The sequence below is a fragment of the Vitis vinifera genome, chromosome 10 (genome assembly GCF_030704535.1).
Source record: "Vitis vinifera cultivar Pinot Noir 40024 chromosome 10, ASM3070453v1".
Taxonomy (NCBI): Eukaryota; Viridiplantae; Streptophyta; class Magnoliopsida; order Vitales; family Vitaceae; genus Vitis; species Vitis vinifera.
The window spans coordinates 14,900,770-14,928,451 of record NC_081814.1 but is presented as its reverse complement, the minus strand read 5'-3'; the positions used below and the strand labels follow the sequence as shown (position 1 = coordinate 14,928,451).

Genomic DNA, 27,682 nt, shown 5'->3' with positions numbered 1-27,682 from the left:
CAACCTGCAAAGGAGTGAGACGACCAATAAAAGCTCGTTCGAGCTAGCCACAGGGCAGCAACCGTTAACTTCTCACACTCTAATGATTGGCTATACGGGGAGAAGTCCAGCGGCCTTCAAGCTCGCGAAAGGGTGGCACGAGCAAGCTGACATAGCACGCTCATACTTGGACAAGGCCGCTAAGAAAATGAAGAAGTGGGCTGACAAGAAGCGACAACACACGAAGTACAAGGTCGGAGACATGGTGCTTGTCAAGCTCCTTCCTCAACAATTCAAATCCCTAAGGCCGGTGCATAAGGGCCTTATGAGAAGGTATGAAGGACCCTTCCCCATACTTGGGAAGGTCGGCAAGGTGTTCTATAGAGTCGAGCTGCCACCGAGGTTGAAGATTCATCTTGTCTTCCACGTAAGCTACTTGAAACCCTATCACGGAGACAAGGATGATCCAAGCCAAGGGTTGTCTAAGAGGGCACCTACAGCGATTGTGACCTCCTATGATAAGGAGGTAGAACACGTCCTCGCAGATCGGGTCATCAGGAGATGAGGGGTACCTCATGCTACGGAATACTTAGTGAAATGGAAAGGACTACCAAAAAGCGAGGCTAGTTGGGAGCTAGCAGATGCACTATGGCAGTTCCAGGAGCAGATCGAGCGGTTCCGGGCAGAAGGCACGACGAGGACGTCTACGGCTTAGGTGGAGGAGAGTGTCACAAGCTGATTCAAATGAGCCTCCCCATAAGCTTATATAGAGCCAAGAAGCTTCTAGAGACTCCTAGAGTGGGAAGAGTATGGAAGGTTCTAGAGAAGCCTAGAGGAATCCACACAATTCTACACTATATTGGAAGGCACGAGAGGAGTTCAAGGCTTTCTAGAGAATTCTAGAAGTCTCTTGTATATCCTTGTACATAGGCTTGTACCTAGAATGATGTAGGACATTCTAGAATAGTCTTGAGTTGTAAGGAACCCTCCAAGGTTCCAAAGAGTTCCATTGGTGCCTATAAATAGGTGAGGGCCTCATTTGGCCAAGGCACCAAGCAAGTGAGCTTCCAAGCACTTGTAAAGGCTTTCTTGAGTTAATAAGAGCTTCCATTCTTTAAAGAGTTGCCTACCAAGCTTTTTAAGCTTTTGAGTCGCGAGTGTCTTAGCCTAGCAAGCTAAGCATTAGGGAGCAAGGCTGACTTAGCAATATCAAGCGTCTTGGCTTGTCTAAGTGTCGCACGAGCTTAGTGAACGACTAAGTCCGTGACATTGGGCTTGGGTTACTTACTCAACCCACTTAGGTCTCAATTGATTAATTAGCCTTATTGGACTTTAATTAATTAATTAGCTCAATCCAAAGAAAAAATTCATAAACTCCTCTACAATTTTACATTTTTACCAAAACATTCTTATGTGCACATGCGAATAAATAACCTTAAAAACTATGCCGCCTAGGAACATGGCTTGACTAAGGACCATTGGGAACCATATGAAAATATTAGCTCCATCATAATCGAATTTTGAAGTTGACTCAACATCTCATTATAGAGAGTTAACTGTACTCCAATATCTAATGATATTAGAATTAGATATTGGATCGAGATAGAAAACTTAAGTCCACGACCTACTATCCATTGCATACAAAATCCCCATGAGCTAGTATCAATAATCTAACAAAGTATGTGTCTTCAACCTCTCAAGATTACCTATCTAAACCTTGAGTTACATATCCTCCTATTAAATTATTAACTCACACACTCTAACTCATAAGAGCATATGTCAAATTCCACTTAAGGAATTACTATAATGCCACAAATTTCATGATCACATGTTCTTTGGATCACTCAAGGGAATACTGTTGGGATTGAGCCCTTAAAAGTAAGACATGATGTAACAAAATAGACTTCATTTTCCCTTTGCTATCTTTTTTCAAGCATTGATATTAATTTGATCATACAGGCTCATATCACTTGCATTATACATGACTTTGGTACATTAAGAGTTGCACAAAAGATACAAGTCATGGGTTCCTTGTAAGATAATAAATAATTCACAATCGATTCATGGATCTAGGTAATCCAGTAGAGACTATAATGCACTACCTCCTAATTGAAGGGATTGCTTCTCTTGGCAATTGGATGGATTTTCCATAGTAAGTGTTCTACTATGCATGGTTATACATTGGACATGACCTTTGGTGAACCATGATTTAAGGCTATCAGGTTGTTATTATTCACCAAACTACTATATTGCATAGACTCTCAACCTTGAGAGGATATTGAGCTTGTGTGAAAATCAACATGAGCCTTTGACCTATGGGTAAGACCCTAATATGGTCATATATGCCAATGGATTGGTTTACTATTGATGGAGGTTGGTGGCAACAAGTATTCTCAAAAGAGACACCATACTATCTATAAGAAAAAAATAAGCTAATTCAACCTAAGGTAATCACCCTAGAGGGAGGGTCAATAGGGTGATTGTCTCTTTTTACAAATTTAAATTATGTGAATGCAAGAGACAATTATATGCAAATATATAATAAAACAATATAAAGACAATTACATATAAAGTAAAAGAGTAGGGAAGATAGAATGCAAACTGATTACTACTAAAAAAAAACATATTTTAGATAATAATTCGCATGAGTTTCACATCTTTTGAGTAGTAATTATGCCTAAAACACTCAATTAACATGTTTTTGCCTTTGCAAAAGTTACTAACAAGTTTTATGAAGTTTTTGAGTCATTTCAATGTATGATTTTGATAAATTGGTGACAAAAGAGATGAATCAAATTGAAAAATACAAATAAAGTTGATGATGATCCAAATGCATAATGAAAGAAGCAATGCAATCGGTTTGGATTGGGATTTGGAGCTGAATTGAAGGTGGTAGAGGTGGATTAAAAATGAAGAAATGGGAAGAATTGCAAAGAGGAGTTGAAAAAACATGTTTTTCAATTTTGCATGACCATGCGAAATTTTCGCATAGTCATGCGAAATGAAACAGAATAGGCTTGGCTACAGCACACAAAGGAAACATGAAAAGTGATTTCGCATGACCATGCGAAATTTTCGCACAGTCATGCGAAATGCTCCAAGAAGACGAAAATGAAGCTGATGGACTTTCCACTTCGCATCATCATGCGAAATTGCTAGGGGCTCGTGCAAAAATGCATTTTCTCCAAATTCCTTGATGAATAAGCCTCTGGAAGACCTCTTAGATGATGTCAAGTGTCCACTTGACCTTGGCTTATAAATGGAAACGTGATTGACTCATTTAAAGAAACTTTTGATACATTTTCTAATTGTAGAACTTTCCAGATTTCTTCTCTCTAAATAATTCTCTACTTTCCTTCATTTTCTCGGTAGCCAAACATGTCTTGTGAGATCAAATCTCCAAGCATGAGTGGCTAAATCTCGTTTTTCTCGGAGATGGGAGGATCTAGAGGGAAGATCTATGGTGAATTAGAGAATTGAGCTTGAATTGCAAAGGTAATTTGATCCAATTGATTGATTAATTGAAATTTGAGGATTTTTCTCTTCAAATTGTCTTGGATGATTACTACAATGCAAGCTAGGTACATTCATCAAATTCTTAATGCTAGATTTGATGAGATTGAATAGTTGCATTGTGTGAATCATTGGAAAATAATTTAAGATGAATTGAATATATGATTTGAATTGATCTCTTGGATTAGATTACCTAATTTGAAGAGAATTTAGATCTAGACCTAAAGTTAAATCAAAAATCGATTTAGATGAAAATTTAGGTTTTCAATCTAACTTGATGAAAATTATATCTCAACACCTATTCACCATGGAAATTGCTTTCTAGAAAATCCTAACTCCGAGAATCTCACATCTTATTAATTTTATTCTCTTTTACACTTCATTTTCCTTTCAATTTGAATACATTTCTATCTTGAGATTTTATCATGAAATTTCAAGTAAATTTCACTTGATCACAATCATTTCTTATCATCTCATTCAAGCCTTAATTACCGAGAATAATCCATCCTTGTGGATGATACCTAAATACCACTATACTACAGTAGTTTGTACTAAAACCACTTTTTGATCGGGTACAAATTGCTATAGAATAGTGAATTAGGTTATAAATTTTGTTTTGATCCAATAAACGACAAAATCCGAGCAATCACAAACATAAGATTTTTATAGTGGTTCGGCACAACCCGGCCTACGTCCACTCTCCTCTAACTTCAATTCCAAGCTTGAGGTTCCACTAATTCAAGGTTTCTAAACCAAGCCTTCAAGCAATACAATTGGATTATGATTTCAATCCACCATCTTGGACTTTTGGCTCCAAGTACCCTTTACAATCCTCAAGAGATACCCCACTCTTGAACAACCCCTCAAGTGATACCCCACACTTGAAAATCCTTAAGTAATACCTCACACTTAGAGTTTTTCTCTCAAAGATTTACAAATAAGGATAAGAAATATTCTCACAAAATCCCAGTACAAAACTTTAAGCTCAAATGTACAAGAAAAACTAGGATTGAATAGTGCACTAATGATATGCAAGTATTAGAATAAAGTGCACTAAAAACCACTCTCCTAAGGCTCAAATATATTCAAGAAAGGTTCAAGAAGGTTAAACACTTGAAACAATGAAGATTAAAGCCTTTTTATAGACGAAAATGGTCAAACTAGTTTTTGGGGTTTCATCTAGTCAAGCTCTGATTCGATTGATTCACTAGTTGTTATCATTTAATGCATGACAAGTGACCGTTGGACCTCGATCGCCCCTTGACCGGTCGAACAAACGTTATGAAAGAGAGAGAAGGTTTTTGCACTCCTCGACAGTTGAGCAAAATAGGTCAACTGGTTCCTCAGCCAATTCAACTGGTTGGCCCATTTTTTGCTCAACAACCATTCTTTTCAACCTAAAATCTTTTAAACAAGTTTGAACAACATTTGACACAAAGTTTTAGTTGAAAATATAAAATCATCCAATTTTAAAATATTTAAAATAAAATAAGTCTTGGATGAATTTGGTGCATAAGTAAAGAATGTAATGCATGAAAAACCTAGTTCATCAACAACCTTACAAAGAGATCTTGTGAAGTTTAATTCTTGAAAAACACTTCTCTTTGAGGTCTTCTTCTTATATATATTTGCTTGATTTTATCTTTGTAAATGCCACTTTAGAAATATTTTTGCCTATTCACACTTGAAATATAATCATTAGTTCCAAACCTTGTTTTCCTATCATCAAAACTGAGATTAATCAAACCTTGGTTTCACAATTATTGATAACAAAATCCTTGTTTTGGTTACAAGGTTTAGTTAATGTGAGATAAGCTTGATAGATTAGTCATTACCTCTTAGATGGTTAAGTCTTAAACAAGAGGCCTAGCTCTAATACTAATTGTTAGAGAAAAAAAAAGGTTAATTCAACCTAAGGTAATCACCCTATAAGGGTGAATAGGGTGAAACAATGTGTTCCCTTAGGTAATCCTAAGAGCCCATGATCATGAAATCTATGACACCCCCAATAATTCCTTAAGAAGAATTTGACATATATTTCTTGGAATTAGAGTATGTCAATTGATTCACCAATAGAAGGATATGTAATTCAAGGATTGGATAGATAATCTTGATGGATTGATAGCACTACCCTGTTAGATTATGGATACTAGTTCATGGAGAGTCTACATGCAATGAATGGTAGTTCATGGACCTGAGCTTTAACTCGATGTAATTTCATAGGGTACTATAGTGTAGTTACCTCTCTTTAATAGAATACTCAGTCAATTTCAAAATTGGATTATGAGGGAGCCATTATTTTCCTATGGGTCCTAGTAGTCCAATTTTAAGGGTATATTGAGTATGTAACTCATAAGTGTGCATAAGGATGTTTCGATAAAAATGTAAAGTCATGCTAGATATTATGTATAGTCTTTCTAGATTGAACTAATTAATTAATTTGAGCCCATTATGACAAATTAATTAATTTGGACTCAAGTGAGTTGAATTAGGTGACCCAAGCCTTTGAGCTCAAGTCATTTAAGTCCACAGAGAAGCATATATAAAACCCTTAGGGGTTAGGGCTTTAGACTTTCTACTTAGATTTTTGAGATTCCAAAAAGATGAACCCTAGCCACCTTCTAACGAGAAAGAAAACCACCATTCTCTTTTGTTAAGATCGATAAATGGAGAGTTTAAGTGGAAGATCTTTGGGTGAACGAGTTCTATAATACCCACGACAACTTCTTCAAATTGGAAACGATTTGGGAATAACTAGATCATAAGTATGAGCTTCTAATCGCTAGATCTTTATTCGATAATGGTTTTTATAGTCAATATTTTCCATTGCTTAGATCTAAAGAAGCCTAGGAATAGATGTATGTATCTACAAGATCCAAGGCCAAGAAACTGAGTAATTTGAACTTCCTAGCAAATATATTATCTCAATCTCATGAGAAATTGTGAGGTCTTTATCAAGAATACTTGTTGCTACCAACCTCTATCAACAGTGACCCAATCTGTAAGGAATATATGACCATGTTAAGGTCACATCCATAAGTCAAAACCTCCTAACAATTTCAACATAGACTCAATATCCTCTCAAAGAATATAGCATAAACTTCAATGCATTCCTTGTGTACACATCTCAATGTCTGAAGCTTTGGTTAACTTGTGTTTGCAATCAAGACTTAGGTTTCTCCATCTTTTGATATAGCCAATGACAGGTTCATTCTTTCATTGGTGAGTATTTGTGAGTTCTATCATGCTTATAATGTGTTGCCTATTATAAAGATGATTGAGGAACTCTTGCTCAAGTTAATTGCCTATTGAGTTGGGCTCGAGGTCGGTGTACTAATCAATGACATTTCCTTTTAATAAGAAAACAAATTGCTTTGATTAGGAGGTCCTCTTAAGTGTTTGCATTGTTACAGGTTTCCACAAAATGAGTGACATATTGTCTTGAGTTGCTCTTGCCATCAAATTATTGGAATTTCAGTAATTGAAAACTTATAGGCTCTCAATTGCTCAATCCTTTATCAATAAGGCTTAACATAATTATGAAAAGATAAAACACTATCTTCATCCTTATTCCCAAGAGCCTCAAGGATGAATTCTTTTAATTGATTAACAAATTAAGATCAACTCCTCTAAAGAAACTTGAAGATTTGCATGGGATTCTTGTGCTTTAGAACCCTCAATAATAAGAGAAGGATTTTATTTTATTTTTCAGTAGAAATCCTATAGATGGATGGGTAGCCATTTGGCTTGATTCTTCTATACTTCTAATTTTTCCCAAGATGAACCATTTTGACATCCTTTTTGTTCTAATTTTGGTAAGGACCTCAATTGGTTTAACCATTTAAGCAACATGCTCTTGTATATCTAGTTAAATTGAGTTTGTCATCATGATTGGCATGATGGTGTTAGAACAAGCAACATGATCAATTGTCATTGGTTGTGTTGCTTTTAAGTTATCGCATGGAGATGCTAGTGTAGATCCGTTGGTAGACTCATTGTCTTTTTTAGTAGAAGAAGATTTTATAGTTGCCTCTTAAGACATGGCTGAGTGTGATTCCACTTGTTCAACCACGTTGTTTTGAGATTGTTGGATTTTTGGGAGAAGTTGCTTCAAAAACTTACCTTTTTTATGGAATGAAACAACTTTTCACTCTACTCTAAGTCATGGGACCTAAAGTTGTTTTGGTTCCAACAACTTTGGCTGGATTAGATTGTGTAGATTTGATTTCTCGATGACCAAATTTGTTTTTTCGAGACTCCGTATGATGTAGTATAAAATTTCTTGTAAGGAAGAGATGAGGGATAAAGTTGTCCCATCGAGTATGCCAAAAATTTGTACATACAAAATTTCTCAAATAAGAAAATTGTCGACAAAATTGTAAATTTTATTTATTTGTAATTCGAGGGAAGAATCTCTAATTTATCATTTGATATTCTTACAAAGATAACATCGTGTTTAATTTTAGATGGAAAGAGGTTTCATAAATAAACACTGGATGTTCGCAGATCTTTTGCGATATCTAGCTCTACAACAATATTAATATGTTCTAGGGTTGAGAGACAATGGGGAAGGTCACAAGAAATCAATATTAAATGTGTTTCATTCAAATCAATCATATGAATATTAATTTTGAATAATACATGCTGCAACCTGAACAACAGAATTAAACATAACACATACAAACTTCTGCATATGAATTGGCCTCCAAGAAAAATAAAGTCTTCTTCTTCATGTGGTTCTCACTCAGTACTCTAGAATTGTGCCTGCAGACGAGTAATTACACTCTTGTCTACCTGGAATGCCTTGGCCAAAACATCATCAGCAATGGGCGGGGTTGATCCAAAAACAGCATTTGCAATAGTGATGACACCTGGGTTTTGGCTGCTCAGGGTGGAGAGCGAAACTGCCTTTCCAGTGCCAATGTTCTGTTGGAAGTGAGGAAGCCCCACTGGAAACACAAACACATCTCCCGTACCAAGCACCTTTGAAATGAGCCGGTTGTCCGGGTTGGAGGTCACAAACCCAACAAAGAGTTTGCCTTGTTGGACTGTGAGTATCTCAGTTGCGCGAGGATGAGTGTGTGGTGGAATAACACCCCATGGTGCATAGTCTATACGGGCCAAGGAGATGCCAAGGGTGTTCAGTCCAGGCAGTTGTCCTACAGTGACTGGAGTAACCCTAGAGCCAAGGGGGTTCGATGTGTTCCCAGGCACATGGAGTCCACTGAAAAAGAAATGGTTGGCCTGTACAAGCTTAGAGTCCAAACAAGCAAGGCCATTAACTCGGGCTGCCAAAAGCACAAAAATGAGAAAGAACCAAACTCAGTCTTTAACACAATATCAGTACGAAGAAAACAGATCAAGCAAAAAACTGATTACATTATGAAAATTAAAGAAAGCCCATTATGGTGAAAATTGGGAACCGAGCAATGGTAATAGGCTAATGTCCAAACCTGAGCTAGTAGGATCAGCAACGCAGAAATCTTGCAGAGGACTAGGCTCAAAGGCAATGACCAGAGTAAAAGTGACAGCAAGCAAACTCAATATCATGATATTGTGGCATGCCATCTTTCTGATCTTCTTATATGGTTATCAATAGAAGATATTGATACTAAAAGATTTGAGAAGGTGTTAGATAGAGATGTGAAGCAAAAGTGGTAAGATGTCTCTATATATAGAGAAGTAGAAGCAGGTGATCATAGGCATGAAATGAAGAAGAGAAGAAGTCTTTGAAGGGTTGCATTAGCTAGCTGCCGAACTAAGATCCTCTTTGAAAAATTCTTTGCTCTCTGAAAACCAAGCCGACTAGATATTGAAAATATATGTATTTTTATATGACCTGAAGACATGTATTTAAACCAAACGTATGCTGGTTTTGATGTACTTGTGATGTTTAATAATTACTCCACACTATTGTGCTGAACAGAAAATCCAAGAGTCAATATAAATACATAATAGGTCCACTGCAAGAAACTTCTCGAGGATATTTTAAGGATAAAGACATCCTCTCCCATATGGTCATATGAGAATTTTTTGCCACGTGGCAAACTATTGAATTGGTGCTAATTAATAAAAAAACCACCACCACCCTTTTCATATGAATCAGTCATAGGCAATGTATAATATTAAACTGATTTGTAATGTGTACATGATCATGAATTCATGTGTAGCATGAGCAGAGAAAAACACATTCCAATATTAAGGGGGTCCTCATTAAGACACCAATTCCAGAGCACTGACTGCATCTTTCATATTTCAAGTTTGAGATTTGAGCATCTTCTAATTAACAAAGAATGTCTGTTTGAAATTATTGATGAATAAGTTTAGCTTGAAACTTAAAAGATGAAAATAAAATCCAATCTCATTTCAGAAAAAGGGTCGATTATAGTATTCTTTTTACTCAGGTTTATACAGTCAATTGCTCAAATTCTTAAGGTCTACCATAACCTTGAAAAGAAATATACATACACAAACTTTTGAAATTTTTGTTTAAATATACGTACATACATAGAACTAGTGCACATATGTATACACACAAAGGATTTAGATGTTATGTTTAGCGCATATTATATACGGCTAGTGTATACATACATGTACACACAGATTTTTTAATTTTATATATGTTTGCTGCATATGTAATATAATGAAAACATTTTGGACCGAAGGAATGTTTACATGTGACTAATTTCTATTAAAATCTCGTTAGCCTGCAGATTTGAAGATTTCTGACCTTTTCAATGACCTTGGGATCTTGAGCCGGCAGCTTATTCCATTGATGACTCCTTCCTTCATTTCATGTGGATCATCTACTCCTACTTGCTCTATATACATAGAGTTTTACAACTTATGCTTCACATCTCTAACTCTCAAATACTACAGCATACATCTTCTGATCAATTGACTACAATAACAGGAGAGTAAGATGGCAAGCCACATTATGATACTGAGTTTGCTAGCTATTACTTGTAGTCTTGCCATTGGTTTTGAGCCCAGTCCTTTGCAAGATTTCTGCGTAGCCGATCCTGCTAGCTCAGGTAGGGTCATCATATAAACATATATTTGCTTTTCTTGAGTACCAAAGTGATTTACGTAAATTGTACGTGGCTGTTTTTCTCATTACTTTTTGTGTTAATGGCAGCTCGAGTTAATGGCCTTGCTTGCATGGACTCAAAACTTGCACAGGCGGGGCATTTCTCCTTTGCTGGTCTCCATGTGCCTGGCAACACGTCAAACCCCCTCGGCTCTAGGGTTACCCCAGTCACTGTGGGACAACTGCCTGGACTAAACACCCTTGGCATCTCCATCGCTCGCATTGACTATGCACCACAGGGTGTCATTCCACCTCACACACATCCTCGTGCCAGTGAGATACTCACAGTCCTAGAAGGCTCTCTGCAGGTTGGCTTTGTGACGTCTAACCCGGACAATCGGCTCATCACCAAGGACCTTAGGAAGGGTGATGTGTTCGTGTTTCCGGTGGGACTTCCTCATTTCCAGTGGAATATGGCTGGGGGAAAAGCAGTTTCACTCTCTGCCTTGAGCAGCCAGAATCCCGGTGTCAACACTATTGCCAATGCTGTTTTTGGATCCAACCCAGGCATTGCTGATGATGTTCTGGCCAAGGCTTTCCAGGTGGACAAAACTACAATTGATCATCTTCAAGCACAGTTCTAGATGAGTGGAAGCCATATGAAGAAGAAAATTTCTTTCCCCATTTGTGTTTTAGCTCTATATCTGTTATATTGATATATATAATTGCACTAGCTCCTATTAAGATTCCATTACATACTTTTTCGGAAAAAAAAATATAATTGTTGGAAATGTGTTTATCAAACATATTGATTGTCTCATTCTTGATCCACCGTCTTCCCACTTTCTTTCCACTCCTCCACATGTTGGGACGGATAATCTCAACTGCCAGGGTGCCAAAACCAGCTAATTAAGCAAATGATTTGGATATCTATCTATGCAGTTGACTCATTTCAATTAAGATGTAAAATCCAAGTTTCTCAAGGGGCATTTGGAAATTCTATGGAAATTGAAATAGCACACAGGAATATTTCTATGGAACTGAACTAATCCGTTTTATTTTGATAGAATGAAATGTCTCTATTAGGTTACCTGTAATACTTGTTTTATAAATTGCCTCTTAAGTTTCTTCTATAACTTGACTCTAACGACCATAAGCTACTAACTTATTACTGGATCCAGCTTATGCCTAAACTAGATCTCAAAATTCTGATCCAAGCTTAAGTCTAAACAAATAAAAGGTAATGTAACATCAAAGAACATTCGCCATGGAGATAACGTTTCAACTAAAAGCACTTCTTCATCGAGAAAGTCCTTGGATAGCTCTCAATTTGCTGGATAGGATGATCCGCTAAGAAATCATCTAAGAATTGGCCTTTTATGGATTTTGAGCGATGTAAATGAGTCGAATACTCATGGTAAAAATGACAATTTTTCTAGTTGTCCTATTAGGACGGATCTTGACACGATATACTTAAATAGGATTTGCTTTTGAAATCAGATGCATCAAATAGGTATGAAAATAATGTCTTAGCTTCTTGATCGAGGAGAACAAGGGTAGACATAGCTTCTCTATTCGTGAGTAATTTACCCCAGCACCTATTGTTGTTTGACTTAAATAGTACAAGGCATTCTCCATTCCTTCATCATTAATTTTTTTGGTTGAGTAATGATCCTTAAGATTGTTCTTGTGCCACAATGTAAAAGCTGAGTGGTCCACTTGAGACAAGAGCTCTCAACATTGGAGGTTTTGTTATATTCCTTAATACTTTGAAAGTAATTCTACAAGCTTCATCCTACTCAAAAGGAACACCTCTCTTCATAAACCAATTGAATGGTTATCATTGTCCAACTAGATTGGAGATGAACCTATGGATGTAAGCCAAATGACCTTACAAGCTTTTCAACTTATGTGTGTTTTCAGGCACTGACATATTTCAAATTGCTGCAGTTTTGGATTAATCAATCTCACTGTCATGGTGTTTAATGATGAATTCAAGAAACTTTCCTAAAGTAACTCTAAAGGCACACTTCAATGAATTCATCGTAAATTGGTATTGGAGTAATCATTCAAATACTTTTTGGAGGTCTTGAAGATGGTCAATTATCTTCTTTGATTTTACAACTAGATCATCAACATAACATTCAACACTTTTATGAAGTATGTTATTGAAGATCTTTTGCATAGCTCTTGGTAGGTGGCACTGACATTCTTCAGCTTAAAAGGCATAGCTTTGTAGCAATAAAATCCCTGTCAAAGTACAAAAAGGCCATGAGTTCTTCATTCCTCAAGAGACATCCACATTTGATTATATCCTAATAAGCCATCCATGAAGGATAGCACTTCATGTCCAGTAGTGGCATCAACCATCAATTCAATCAAGGGCAATGGGAAGTCATCTTTTGGACTTGAATTGTTAAGATCACAAAATTTGATGCATACTCAAACAAGGACGATATTTGAGATTCAAGTTAGATATTTCACTTCTGGTATGAAGTAAGCTTTAATAAGTTTATTGACTTCAGCTTCAATTTGAGGAATTAATTTAGATGAAAATGACGTTGTGCCGATTTTATAGGTCGAGCACTATGTTTAATAGCTGAATGCATGGTGAACTACTACCTTCATATCTAATCCTAATATTTGTTTATAACTCTATGCATAAACATTTTTATACTATATCAAAAGATCAATATACGATCTCTCTTCTATTGGAAGATTTAGATTGCTTCATTCTAAACATTTAACCATTGGGGTGCATGCAAAACTATCCTGAGGATCTCTAAATATAAGCACAATGAAAAAACATGATCATAAAAACCATCGATAACCGTAGATTTAGAGATGCAAAATCATACATGTGATATGGATGTTCCTAGATCTATTCCTATCAATGAAGAAGTCGATAGAGATCTCAAAAACCAAGGGATCTTCCACCTAATGATCCTCTTTCCTAGATCTAGGTACTTTAAGGATGATGGAATCCTCTCTAAGGAGTGGAGGCTATTGTTGCTCTCTCTAGTTCCTCAAAAGACTAAAGAAAAGGACTAAAACTCTAACCCCTAAGGAGGTTTATATAGGTTTCCTTGTGGGATTAAGTAACTTGAGTTCATCTTGGGTTTAGGTCACTTAATCTAACCTACTTGGGTCCTAATTGATTAATTAACCTTATTGAGCTTTAATTAATTGATTAGCTTGGTCCAAAGATAACATTCACAAGCTCCTCTACAATCTTTCATTTTTACCAAAACGTTTTTATACACACATGTGAATATATAGCCTAACTAACCCTAAAAAACGATGTCACCTAGAAACATAGGCTTGAGTGGGGACCATTGGGACCCATAGCCTACAATCTTGCATTTTTACCAAAATGTCCTTATACACACATGCGAATACATAGCCTAACTAACCCTAAAAAACGATGCCACCAAGAAACATGGGCTTGAGTAGGGACCATTGGGACTCATAGGAAAATACTAGCTCCCTCAAAATCCAATTTTGAAAATGATTCAACATCTCACTATAAAGAGTCAATTGCACTTCAATATTCAATGATATTTGATCGAGACAAAAAACTCAAGTCTATAACCTACTATTCATTACATGCAAACTCTCTATGAATTAGTGTTCGTAATTTAACAAGGTATGAGTTATCAACTTCTCAAAATTACCTCTTTAAACCTTGGGTTGCAGATCATCCTATTATATGATTAATTGACATACTCTAACTCAAATTTCACTTAATAAATTATTACAATACCACAGATTTCATTATCACAAGTCCTTAAGATCACATAAGGGAATATATTGTCTCAATTTCATGAAATATCATGGTGCCTTTATCAAGAATACATGTTGGCACCAACTTCTATCAATAGTGACCTAATCTGTAGGGAATATATGACCATATTAAGGTTTTACCTATACCTTAAAGCCCTCTAATGATTTCAGCACAAACTCAATATCATCTCAAAGAATATAGTATAAACCTCAGTGCATTCCTTGTGTACACATCTCAATTTGAATCTTCAATTAACCTGTCTTTGCAATCAAGACTTAGGTTTCTTCATCTTTGGATGTAGCCAATGACGGGTTCATTCTTCCATTGGCAAGTATTTGTGAGTTCTATCATGCTTATAGTGTGTTAGGTACTATAAGAATGATTGAGGATCAAACTCTCGCTCATGTTAATTGTCTATTGAGTTAGGCTCAAGGTCGATATACTAATCAAAGGCATTTCCCTTCAATAAGAAAACAAATTGTTTGATTAGGAGGTCCCCTTGAGCGTCTACATTGTTATAAGTTTCCACCAAAGTGAGCTACATATTGTCTTAGATTACCCTAGCCATCAAATCATTGGAATTTCGATAGTTGAAAACTTATAGGCTTTCTCAATTGCTCAATCCTTTATCAATAAGACTTAGCATAATATGAGAAGATAAAACACCACCTTCATCTTTACTCCCAAGCTAGCTTCTAGGATGAATTGTTTTAATTGATTAATAGGGATTAACTCCTCTAGAGAAACTTGAATATTTGCATGGGGTTCTTGTGTTTTAGAACCCTCATTACCAAGAGAATGATTTTCTTTCAATGGAAATCCTATGGATGGATGGGCAACTATTTGTCTTGATTCTTCCATACTTTTGATTTTGCCCAAGATGAGCAATTTTGACATCTTTTTCATTCTAATTCTGGTAAGGACCTTAATTTGTTTAACCATTTGATCATCAATTTGCTCTTCTAATTGAATTAAGTTTATCATCGTAACTGGCATAATGGTATTGGTTGTGTTTTTTTTAAGGTCTCACATGGAGATGCAAGTATAGACCCACTACTAGACTCATTGTCTATTTTAGTAGAAGAAGACTTTAGAGTTGCCTTTTAAGACATGTTTGGGTGTGATTTGACTTGTTTAACCATGTTGGGTTTTGAGATTCTTGGACTTTGGGGAGAAGTTACTTTAAAAACATTCGTTTTTTTATGGAATGAAATAGCTTTTCATACTACTTCAAGTCCTGGGACCTAAATTTATTTTGGTTCTAATAGCTTTGGTTGGATTAGATTGGGTAGATTTGATTCCTTGATCACCAAATTTGTTTTTTCAAGACTGCGTATGATGTGATGCAGATTTCTTGTAAGGAAGAGATGGAAGGTAAAGTTGTCTCAACGAGTACGCAAAAAATTTTGTGCATACAAATTTTCTCAAAAAAGGAAATTATGGACAAAATTGTAAATTGTATTTATTTATAATTTGATGAAAGAATTTCTAATTTATCGTTTGATTCTTCCTACAAAGATAACATTGCCCTTTTAAGTAGTTTAATGTTTAATTTGGATCAAAAGAGGTTTCATAAATAAACACTAAATTCTAATGAAGTCTTCTATCCTTCATAAAGAAAATCCTTCAAATATTCTTCAACTTTAAAGCATCTTCGAATCTTCAAGGAATTTCTTTAAATGCTCTAAAAAATTTCTTTAGTTTTCAAAGTATTCTTTGAAATAAGAGGAACTTTTTGTTTATAGTGTTGAAAATTTTATTTTGATATTATCTTTTAGAAATAATTATCTTATATATTATGATAATTATCTATTATTTCAACTACCATAATTAATTGATTATAATTATTATGACATTTATTTGTATTATCAATTTTTAATTTAATTTATCAGACTATTTTTTGTGTGACACCAATCTAACACTCATCAACATATTATTAGTGAGTATTGACATGTGTCAATTAATAAGTGAAAAAAATTAATTTGTCCCTCTACACAATATCTCACATATGAAGAGGATATGGATAAAATTAAGAAAACTAAATAAATAAAGCAAATAAAATTGGGAAAAAAAAAACCCTTAATATAATGAGGGATCGTTGCCCTAATAAGTAGAAAATATTTTCATATTCAAAAAACATTTTTCACATTAATACTTTTTTCTTTGAGAAGAAAAAAAAATAAAGAAAAGTCTTATATGAAAAGCATAATCACATTACGGAAAAGTAATGTGAGCTCTGCAAAATTCAATTGTATACTTTTTCTTGGAATACTCTTCAAGTATATAGTTGTGTTGTTGTCCCCGAGTAGAATGCACTATCACATATTCTTGGTATTTGCCCGTTTCAATCGATCTCAATAAGAATAGTAATTATACTTTCAATTGGTGTTTATTTTTCAATTGAATAGAAAAATTCAAAATATTTTATTTTTTATATTTAATTAAAAATAATTTATTAATATCAATCAAAATAATTAAAGTAAATTTATGGTCAATAAATTCAATTTAGTTATATTAATTGATATTGATATATTATTTTTATCTTAATAGAAAAAATTAAATAATTTATTTTTTTTATTCAATAAAAAAATAAACACTTTAGTTGGAGTAAATTTTTACTTATTCACATTTTGTTTCTTTAATTTCATTTTAGTATGTAGGTTTTTGTTTACTACATATTTTTAGTGTGTGTGATTATCTGTCTTTGTTCATAGGATTGCCCCGATTCGACATTTTTGAAGACCCATTTTCCAAAATACCCCACTTGGCATCCACTTGATGTCTCTAATTCCCATATATCCAGTGACAGTAACATGGAAGAGTAGACAAAGTACAGTTCGTTGGTGAGTTTGGCAGCTACCTAATTAAATAAACATGTTTCTATTATGAAAGAAAACAAAAACAAAATAGATCAAAACAAAGAACAGAACAAAAAAAATTTGGATCGCTAAAATCCCCGAACAAATGGTAAAGGAAGGTGAGACTTGTGATTGGAAAGATGCAGAACAAGTCCAAATGATTGAAAAACTGGAATTGATTTAAGTTAAGTAACTTAATGATTTAATTTGAGTTATTAAGGGTGTGTTTGGTAATGATTGTAGAAAGTGTTTCTAACATTTTTAATTTTTGAAAGATAAAAATTTTCAAGTATTAGAAATATTATAAATACTTCCTAAAATCATTATCAAACGTATTATAAGTAGATTAAATAAATTTTAAATTAATTTTATTAAACAACTTTAATACTCAGAGTAAAAAACAAATAATAAATTTTAAGTTAACAACTTAAAAATAATTTAACTTAAATCATTAAATAATAAATTTTAAGTTTTATCAAAGGTCCTTTGAGTATGGGGTGTTTGGTAAAACTTAATTAATACTTATTACTTAATTACTTAAATAGACTTTAAGTTAAATTATACTTAAATTATTGAGTTAAAACTTATTACTTAATTCCTACTTTAAGTATTAAGATTGTTTGATAAAATTAACTTAAAATTTATTCTAAATCATCAAATTAGTATATTTATCCTCATAAATTATAATTAAGACAAAAGAGATCAAGTAATAATAGAAGTCATGGAATAGTAAAAGACATCATTAAAGTAATAATGACAAATAAGGATAAAAAAAGTAAAATAAAAATATAGACTTAATAATAAATTAATTATTTTATTTATTACTTAAACTTATTTTTTACTTTAAAACATACCATTAAACTATTTTACCAAATATACTTAATTTACTTATAACTTAAATTAAGTTATTAAATCACTTTTAAGATATTAAATTAGTTTACAAAACACCCACTTAGTTTCAAATTTTATCATTTAACAATCTTATAAATATATTTCATATATAGAATATTTCAAAGAATTGTTAAACACATCTATTTAAATTTTATTAATAAAATAAATTTTTTTGGTGTCACCTAAAGAAATTTAAAAGTAATAATAATTAAACATATTTACACCAAATGAAATTAGCCTTAAATTGTAGTCCTTGAAATTAAGTATTCATTGGATTCCATCACCTAGGATCACATGTCTTGTTATGGGGAGAAAATAGATGTTGATAGTTCTAAAATTTTGCAAATATTGACAATATAGTATAATATATTACACCAGAATTGATGTTAAAAATAAATAAATTGAATAAAGAAATTAATTATAGCTTGTGAAAATTTTTCCTTTGGTGAGGGGTATATTTTTTTTAGAAAAATGTCTACCTTTTGCTTGTGTTTTCTTAAAATATCTTACAAAAAATTACCTTTTTTTCAATAATAATTGGGATATTAAAAAAAATAGAAACTCCTACCTAAAATATTAAATATAAGAATTCTTATAAAAACCAAAAAAATTATCTTATACTCCTAATTGCATTTTTTTTTCAAAATTTAAAATAGCGAAAGAATTAAAAATTTTAGAGAATTTTCTAATACTATTTTGTCGACAATCTTTTAAATAATTTTTAAAAATAAAATAAAATAAAGAACAATTTTTTAAAAACAAATAGAAATTGTTTTCATTCGTTTTTAAAAACAAAAGGAAAACATTAACCTCTTTAACCATATTTTTTAAAACTTGTTTTTAAAAATTATTTTAAAAGTAAAGGATAAAAACGGTTTGTAAAAACAAGTTTAAAAAAAATATGAAAAAAAAAAAAAAAAACCCCTTATACTTCCTTGAATTCTAAAAATTTTAAAAATTCTTTTCAAATAAACAAGATGTGTACCTATAAGATTTTTCCATTTTATTTAAAAATATTTATTTAAAAAACATATAGGTTGATCGGGAGATTTTTTTTGCCCATCCCTACTCCCCAATAGAATAACGCCACATCTAAGATAATATAATCTAAAACCACCTGTACAAAGGCATATGCCATTAACACTTGAACTGAATCAGGACTCAATTATAAAAAGTATAGTGGACCAACAGAATTGATCCAATAATATCCCTGCAAACCCATAATGGCCTCTCCACGATAAATACTTTTCACTTATTAAAGCCAAGGGAGGCGCTTCCTTCTCTCAATTATCTCTAGCAACCACCACCACATCCATCATGAAATGACACCATGTCTAGGCAATTGCAAAAAATTCTTGTGTGCCTCACAGCCTCACCCCCTGACATTAAAGTGTTTGATCAAGTCCTCACCCAAACCATCACAACTGCTTTCATTCACGCTACACCCACATGGAATTGCCTCATCAGAGCCTTCTCCAGAAGCCCCACCCCCATCACGGCCATTCTCATATACAACCACTTCATTAAAGGAAGATTCGTTTTTCCTGATAAGTATACTTATCCAGCTATGCTAAAGGCATGTTGGCGTATGGGTTCACTTTCAAAGGGCAAAGAAGTACATGCCCATGTAACAAAAACAGGTTTGGATTCTGATGTTTATGTGGGGAATGCTCTGCTTCACTTGTATGGATCCACAGGGCAAGTAACCGATGCCCGTAGGTTGTTTGATGGGATGCCTCATAGAGATTTAGCAAGTTGGAATACCCTTCTAGGAGCTTACAATGACAATGCAGTTGAAGTACTGGTTTTGTTCAAAAGAATGATGTACGAAGGTATAGGAGGTGATCACATCTCTATGGTGATTGTGTTCTCAGCTTGTGGAAAGATAGGAGGGACAGAGTTTGGAAAAGAGGTTCATGGTTATGTTATAAAAGTGGGGATTAGACCAGCATTGAGTTTGAGCAATGCATTGTTGGGGGTTTACACCAAGTGTGGGGAGATGGATGCTGCGCAAAGTCTGTTTGTTGAAATGGCTGCCATGAGAGATGTAGTGTCCCATACCATTTTGTTCAATGGCTATGTTGATATGGGGTCAATAGATTTGGCTCGAGGTATCTTTGATCAGATGAGCGTTAAAGACCTTGTTTCATGGAATTCGATGATTCATGCATATGTCAAGGCAAAGCATCCAAAGAAGGCTATAGAACTTTTCAGGAAAATGGAGAATGAGATGGTAGAACCAGATGAAACCACAATGGTAAGTGTGCTTGCGGCATGTGCAAGCTTGGCAGACCTGCAGAATGGTAGACTAGCTCATCGATTTATAATCCAAAACAATCCAAGGCAAGATCTTTTTGTGGGAACAGCTCTTATTGACATGTATGCAAAGTGTGGGAGTCTAGAGGAGGCCATGGTCACCTTCTACAAAATGGATTCTAGAGATGTTTTTACATGGACAACAGCAATAGAGGGGCTTGCAAATCATGGGCATGGGGATAAAGCTTTGAGTTTGTTTACCGAAATGGAAAAACAAGGGATTAAGCCAAATCAAGCAACATTCGTTTCCGTCTTGATGGCTTGCAGCCGCTCAGGGCTAGTTAAAGAAGGCTGCCTCTTGTTCAAGAGGATGGTGGAAGCTTACCAAATCCAACCAAAGATTGAACACTTGGGTTGTTTGCTTGATATCCTGAGCAGAGCAGGGCTTCTGCACCAAGCAGAGGAGTTTATCAAACTCATGCCACCCAAGGAAAAGATCATAGCTAACAAGACTCTGCTGAGTGCATGCATGAATCATTTGGAGTACGATCTTGGGGAGAAGATTGCCAATGGACTGACAGAGTTGAGCTCTCAAAGCCATGCAACTCATATCCTGTTATCTAACTTCTATGCTCTGGCAGGTCAATGGGCTGAAGTAGCAAAGACAAGACGAGTAATGAAAGAGATTGATATAAGAAAGGTTCCAGGGATCAGCTCTGTCGACATTAAAACTTAATATAGGAAACAAGATCAAAGATTGAAGCAGTGGAATGGAAGAAGAACCTCATACTTATGATGACACTTATAGCTCATACATAGATTGTCTGGATAGCACTCCAGAAACTAGAATGGGAAGTTTAAGTCAAGAAATTTCAAACAGCAATCCAGGTTCCATTCAGAGCAACCTATGCATTTTCAATAGAAAATTTCCCACATTTTGGAATGAAACACAAGTGAATATCTAAACTTGTGACCTTGTAAATTTAGCAAATTTAGCGATTCGTGTTCTTCTCATCAAAGATGATATCAACTTGTAAATAAATTCTTCGTTTCTTGAGAAATCGTTGGAAAAAAAATGAAAACCCAAAATCTTATAACTGCAATTCCTCTGTTGTCAAAGTATCCATTTCTGCATACTAAGTTTGTAATGGAAGAACAGCTAAAAATGACAAATTGAAATGAAGAACTATGTAGAAGCTCAATCAATCTGAAACAGAAGAAAGGAAGCAACAGAAATTTACAGAAAAAAAGGTGTAATGGATTGTAATTTGTATCTGTAAATTACAGTTAAGAATACACTACCTGAAAGTTGGACAGCCAACAAAAAAGGTTGAACCTTCCATCACATGATTTTCAGGAATACAATTTGATGCTCCAAGAAAGCCAGAGAAACAAAATGTACCAAAAATAAAAAGAAAGGGAAAATTTTAAGTCAAGAGTGTTATTGGCTTTTTGAATAATTTCAACATTAGACAACAGGCTGTTGTGAGTAAAAGGGCAAGAACACGACCACCCAAAAGTCCAGCAAGAGCAATCAGAAAGAGAACTAGATACCCTGAATTCCTCCCTATTTCCTTCTCTGGGTTCTCTCTGACTACAGCTGCTTCCACATCATTTTGTGATTGTATGTCAGAACTACAACTGGCACCATTCATATCTGGTTCCTCACGCAATTTTTCCTGCTCTTCTAGGGGTGGTGATTGAAATGATTTATCCTCATCATCTTGTTCCTCTACTTCTTCTTCTTCTTCTTCAAAGCTACCTGGTTTATCACCTCCCATACAACTAGACACTTCACTGCTCGAGTCTGGCCCTCTCCCTTTCTCCTTACCACTTCCCCATTTCCTACGACGAATCTTTTTTGGAATATATTTCTTGATCTTAGCTTTCAGCCTGGCACTCCGGCTGTGTCCATGTTTGGGTTCCAAAGCTTCAAATATTTCCTCTTCCTTCTCCTTATCACCCTCCCTTTCCTTCACTTCCATATATCCCCATCTTCTCTCCCCGGCAGGAAAATCAATCTTGGGCCTTCCCATTTGAATTTCTTGAATTTCTCGAGTTTCTTCCACGGGTGCAGGGAAATCAAACTGAGATTCAGCAATCTGAATTTCTTCAACGGAAGCATTGCTCAGAGTTATGGGAGTGGGAGCCTCTGGTGGATTCAATGCTGTCTGTTTGGTCAAAAGAAAGGGAAAGACCTTTGGGATCAGGGACTTGATGGCGATTTGGGCATCGGAACACGGTGTCAATAAACCAAAAACCCACTTGGCCGCATATTCAAGGAAGAGAAGCAAAAAAGCAGACATTGTGATACCAACCGCGAGCTTCTTCGTCCCCAAAGCTAGAATTACAACCACCGACATCTTCAAAACCGCCACAGTCACTCCCCTCCCACTCGGCCTTCGGACGCTCTCTTCAACCTCACCACCACCATCTACCAGACTGCCCCCATCAATACCACCAATCTCCTCTTCTTCACATTCAACGCTCCTGATCTCCGAAAAAGAATCCGAAGACGCCGGAGCCTGCACAGACTCGGGACGCCGTTGAGGCTCCACAGGCTGCTGCGGGACTGGATCGGAGACACGAGAACGCCTTTTTCTGGGTTTCTTGAGGCGATCCCGATTCTTGACAAAGAGATCGATGAGCGAGGTGGGGAAGCCGGTCTCCACGACCAGCGACCCACCGCGCTTGGGTGACTGGAGATCCGCCACAAACCGCGAAATTCGCCCCACCCTCGCATTCTTCCATGGGAGAGGCATACCGGTTTCAGCAACAAAGCTTGTCAATAATCCGAACTCGATCACGGGAATGGAGAGACGAACATGAAGAGCCGAGGAAATATAATTTAGTCCATGGGGGAAGCGCGGAAAAAAAAGAGAACCCTAGGGAAGGGACATAGAAAAAACGGTGGAAATGTGAGAAAATGAAAAGGAAAAGTAACCGCCTGGTGGCGTGTGAGCTGGAGTCGTTGAATGCACGCTATTTACTGACACCATGTTTGTATTTACGGTTTTTTCTGTTTCTGTCGGCGTTTTTAATTTATTTTCTTTCTTTTTATTGGCTGTTTGGATGCGTTTTATCCCTAAATTTTACTTTATCCTAAATCGAAATACTACATTAACCACGACATGAATTTGATAACATCAATACTTCCCTTTTTATTTTGTCAATAAATATATAATTATTTTGAAAAATAGAGATGAAATTGTTTCCAAAAACTTACTTCTTTAACATAAGATTGCATTATTGTTTTTCAATATTTAGATTAATGTTATATGCGATCTTGGAAAAGTTCATAAATAAGTTAGTATTTAATAAACTAATTTAATAATTTAATTCAATTAATTAAGTAAAATAAGTATGTTCGATAAAATAATTTAATAGTATAATTTAAAATAAAAAATAATTAATTTATTTTTAATTTTATATCTTTAGTTTATCTTTTTATCTTTATCTATCCTTATTATCTTTATTTATCCTTATTATCTTCATAATTTCTTTTATTATGTCACAATCCATTTTTGTTCAATCTCCTTTAATTTTAATTTATGATGATAGATTGATGAAAATATATGTAATCATGAATATATCGGTACTTCAATTTTACAGGTATGATTTAATATGTGGGTGGATACAAAATATCAGTGATATAAAATTTAATGAAAATTAAAAAAAAAACTTTAAAAAATTATCTAAGAATTAACAATATACATTTTAAAGTTATTTTAAAAAAAAAATTGATATATATAACTTGTCGTATTTGATAATAATATCACACTACATCCATAAAACATGTAAATTTTATAAATGTATGTTGCATTATATATGATTTTGAAATAGCAAGCTAACATGTTATGGTTAGCATAAATTAAAAAAATAATCACCATAAATAATAATAATAATAAGTTTTAATTTTTTCACTTCTAGTTGTAAGCTTTCCAAATATTTTTTTTTAACATATTCAGTAAAAATAAAAATATTTATCGAGTTATATAAAAAAGATATTTAAAAAAAAATTACATTCTTTCTTTAAATAAATATTTATGTATTTTTTTAAAAGCATAAATAATTAAAAATATGAAAAATATTTTGTACATAATACTTTTATGGAAAATAACTTCAAAACCCTATTTTTCATATTTAAGTTTTTTAATAAAATTTTATTCTTAAAATCAATTTAAAATTATTTTTAATAATTATTCTCAAAAATTATTTTTGAAAATATATCTATAATTATAATGATAAAAATACTGTTAACAATAGTTAATGTTGTGACACATGATAAAAAGGATATATACAAAGCATTAAGATAATATCACATTGTAAATTTTAAATAATGAAAATAAAAACCCTAAATTATTGATAAATTTGGAAGTACGTAAGTGTTGTAATATTTGTAATAATTATATTTTAAAATAAAATATTAAACAGTATTTGTTTTTTTACTTAATTTTAAATAAAACTTAAAACTAAATACTATTTAATAGTGTTAAGTACTAAGCATTAAGAAGTAAAAAAAAAAAAAGTAAAAAAAAAAAAAAAAAATATCTTACTTTTACTACTAAAAAAACGAGGGTATTTGCTTTTTTTTTTTTTGAATAATTTGTTTTTAGAATATAAATTGTTTTTTTTTATGACTTATTATAAGTTTTTTATTGAATGAAAAAAATTAAAATATTTGATTTTTTTTAAGTGAAAAAAATAATATATTAGTTTTTTTTAACTTATTAATGTTTAATATAAATAAAATATTACACTTTGTAACTTACTAGAGGCTTCAAAAACAAAGAAAATATGTGTACGAACGAGATGTATATAGCAATTCCCAAATATTTAGTGGTGTGTGTCAATATCAATGATAACTTATTATTTCGATAAATTATTAGTCCAGTAAAAAAAAATTATGCAAACACTTACTTAATACTACTAAGTAATAAAGTTTTATTTAAAATTAAGTAAAAAAAAAATTCAAATATTTTAACTTTTTCTATTCAATAAAAAATAAAATAAAATAAAATAAAAATAAAGCATCTCAAATGGAATTTGCTTTAAGCAAAAAGTCACCTTAATTTAACAAGTTGTATTAATTTAAATTAGAGTGTACATCACTATGAGAAAGACCGCATTATATTTGATTGGCTATTGGACTTGCCCACCCACTCAAATTAATCCAATAATTTATAAATTACAAAATAAAATATTATTTATTTTATTACCGGAAGACAAAATGTTTTCAAAATCTGACACATCATCACGTAGAAGAGGACAGGCCTGGACGATGATTATGTTTAAGTCGTCGACATATGATTTTGATGGGACCCATTGTTTGATCCAACGGTGGAGAAGGGTCCATCCATCAAAGAAAAATGGAAGCCACCGAGGTGGGAAAAGGGGTTGGGAGTGTGGTCAGTGGAAAATGGAAGAGCGTGACTTGCAGACGAAGACAAATGCGTGGGTCCACCCTGTTGGCACACGGCATTCCATGTCCCTTCCCCGCCATTTCTTATGTATTTATTTGATTCTGTGATGGGAAGACATAAGTGGTGGAATGAGAAACACATGCTACTCATTGTGTTTGACCAAGTTTGGGTGTTTGTGTCGTAGGAAAGGCATGCTTCAAAAACAACGATTAGCATTCAGCCTTTTTAAAAAGATATGTAATAGAAAAGGATTTAACTTGGGCCGTTGGATTTCAACAAAGTTTTATGTTGATCATCTAAGGGCTTGGAAAAGATGTAGTAATAAAAAAAAAATTGAGCTTAATTATTTTTGCTTCTAGGACTAATCTAGAAGTAAATAAAATTTTATATATACTATAAAAAATGTAAAGAAAATTAGGGGGGACTGTTTTTAAGTACATTTTTTTAGTTTCTAAATTAAAAAAAATATAAAAAAGAATTTGATAGTCAAAAACTGTTTTTTGTTTTTTATATCTTTTATTCTAAAAAACGGATAACATAGTGTTTTTAGATATCATTTTTTAATTGTTTTTTCTTGTTTTAAATTATTTTTTGAGAATTATTTTAAAAAATAATTATATAAATATGTAGAATAATTAAAAATAAAATATTAGATATAAAAATTATTTTTAAAACATATTTAAAAATATTAAAAACATGTTAAAAAGATTTTAAGTTTGCAAATAGACTTTTGTTTTACAAAAATTAAATAATAATTTTCAAAAACTATTTTTCAAAATTATTTTTGAAAATAGTTATCAAACAAGCCTTTAATGCTTATTGGACTAATGTAGAAAGTAAATAAAATTTTATATATACTATGAAAAAACAAAATGTAAAGTGAAAGAAAATTAGGGGGAGAAGAGTGGAAAAAAATATAAAGAAATCTTCGATGAGTTTTATAAACTTACAAAATGGCTTATATTTGATACTTATCTTCAATGCCCATTACATTAAAGAGAATATATATAGTTAAAAACTTGCTGGGAAAAATTTCTATGGGAAAAAACAAATGAAGAAAAAAAAAACTCTATAAATGTTAGAGTAGTCTTAGATTGTTATGATTGTCTCTTTAAAAATCTTGTCAGAAAAACTGACAAAACCTAGACAAATGAGAAAATAGTATAATATGTTAATATACCTTGCATATGTCTCCTTGTAAGCACTCTCTCTTATATGGACATGAGTATGCTTTAGAAGTTAGTAAGAAAAATCTCTGAGTTGACACATTCCAATGTTGTATATTAGCTTCTTGAATGTTAAGGTTGACAATACCTCTATAAATAAATCTATTAGGTCATCACTTGAATGTATTTGTTAAACATCAATTTCATCATCTTTTGAAGTTCATTTATATGAAAGAACTTTCGTGAAATGTGTTTAGTTTTGTCTTCTTAATATAACCATCATTTATATATGTGTAATACACGCAACATTATATTCATGTAATATTTATTGGGTTGCCTTTGATTAAGGATAGTCCATATGATTTCTGAATATGTCAGATCATAGATTATAGTCATATATATTTATAATTTGCTTCATGAATTGTAAGTATTTCTTAATGATTTAAAGATATAGTCACCATTATTGCTTGGTAAATTTCATAAAATACTAGTATCATCATAAGTAAACATATACCCTATTTGTGATCAAGCTTTATAAGGTTTTGAAAGATATCATACATTATCATACTTAAAGCAATTATAGCTTTCATTTTCCTGAATAAGATATACTTATATAATTGTTTCCACAAAGATAAGGCAATATGTGTTTCATACCATTTTGATGTCTTTGTTGCCAATATATATATATAAAATACAATATTTAGGCATGTATAGTTGACAAGGTATATGAGTGCACCAATAACACTAATGTTGGGAAAACAACCTTTGGATCTAGATTAAAG

The 27,682-nt window shown here is 33.3% G+C and overlaps 4 protein-coding genes across 4 annotated transcripts; 2 read left to right on the top strand and 2 right to left on the bottom strand.

The window, feature by feature from the left end:
• Positions 1-8,142: 8,142 nt before the first annotated feature.
• On the bottom strand, positions 8,143-9,060 carry LOC100245589 (putative germin-like protein 2-1). The gene is made up of 2 exons (XM_002266487.2): positions 8,946-9,060; positions 8,143-8,780 (listed from the first exon to the last, which is right to left on the bottom strand). Exons 1-2 carry the CDS (start codon positions 9,058-9,060, stop codon positions 8,245-8,247), a joined length of 651 nt encoding a protein of 216 aa, XP_002266523.1. The 3' UTR covers positions 8,143-8,244.
• A 1,354-nt stretch (positions 9,061-10,414) lies between these two features.
• Positions 10,415-11,237, top strand: LOC100243864 (putative germin-like protein 2-2). The gene is made up of 2 exons (XM_002267581.2): positions 10,415-10,526; positions 10,631-11,237. The coding sequence occupies exons 1-2, from the start codon at positions 10,415-10,417 to the stop codon at positions 11,164-11,166; spliced, it is 648 nt and encodes a 215-aa protein (XP_002267617.1). The 3' UTR covers positions 11,167-11,237.
• Positions 11,238-19,286: 8,049 nt separating this feature from the next.
• LOC100250720 (putative pentatricopeptide repeat-containing protein At3g15930) lies at positions 19,287-21,279 on the top strand. Its single transcript, XM_002266451.4, has one exon. It carries the CDS (start codon positions 19,386-19,388, stop codon positions 21,045-21,047), a length of 1,662 nt encoding a protein of 553 aa, XP_002266487.1. The 5' UTR covers positions 19,287-19,385; the 3' UTR covers positions 21,048-21,279.
• Positions 21,280-21,547: 268 nt separating this feature from the next.
• Positions 21,548-23,378, bottom strand: LOC104880535 (uncharacterized). Its single transcript, XM_010657466.3, has one exon. The coding sequence runs from the start codon at positions 23,071-23,073 to the stop codon at positions 21,739-21,741; it is 1,335 nt and encodes a 444-aa protein (XP_010655768.1). The 5' UTR covers positions 23,074-23,378; the 3' UTR covers positions 21,548-21,738.
• Positions 23,379-27,682: the final 4,304 nt, after the last annotated feature.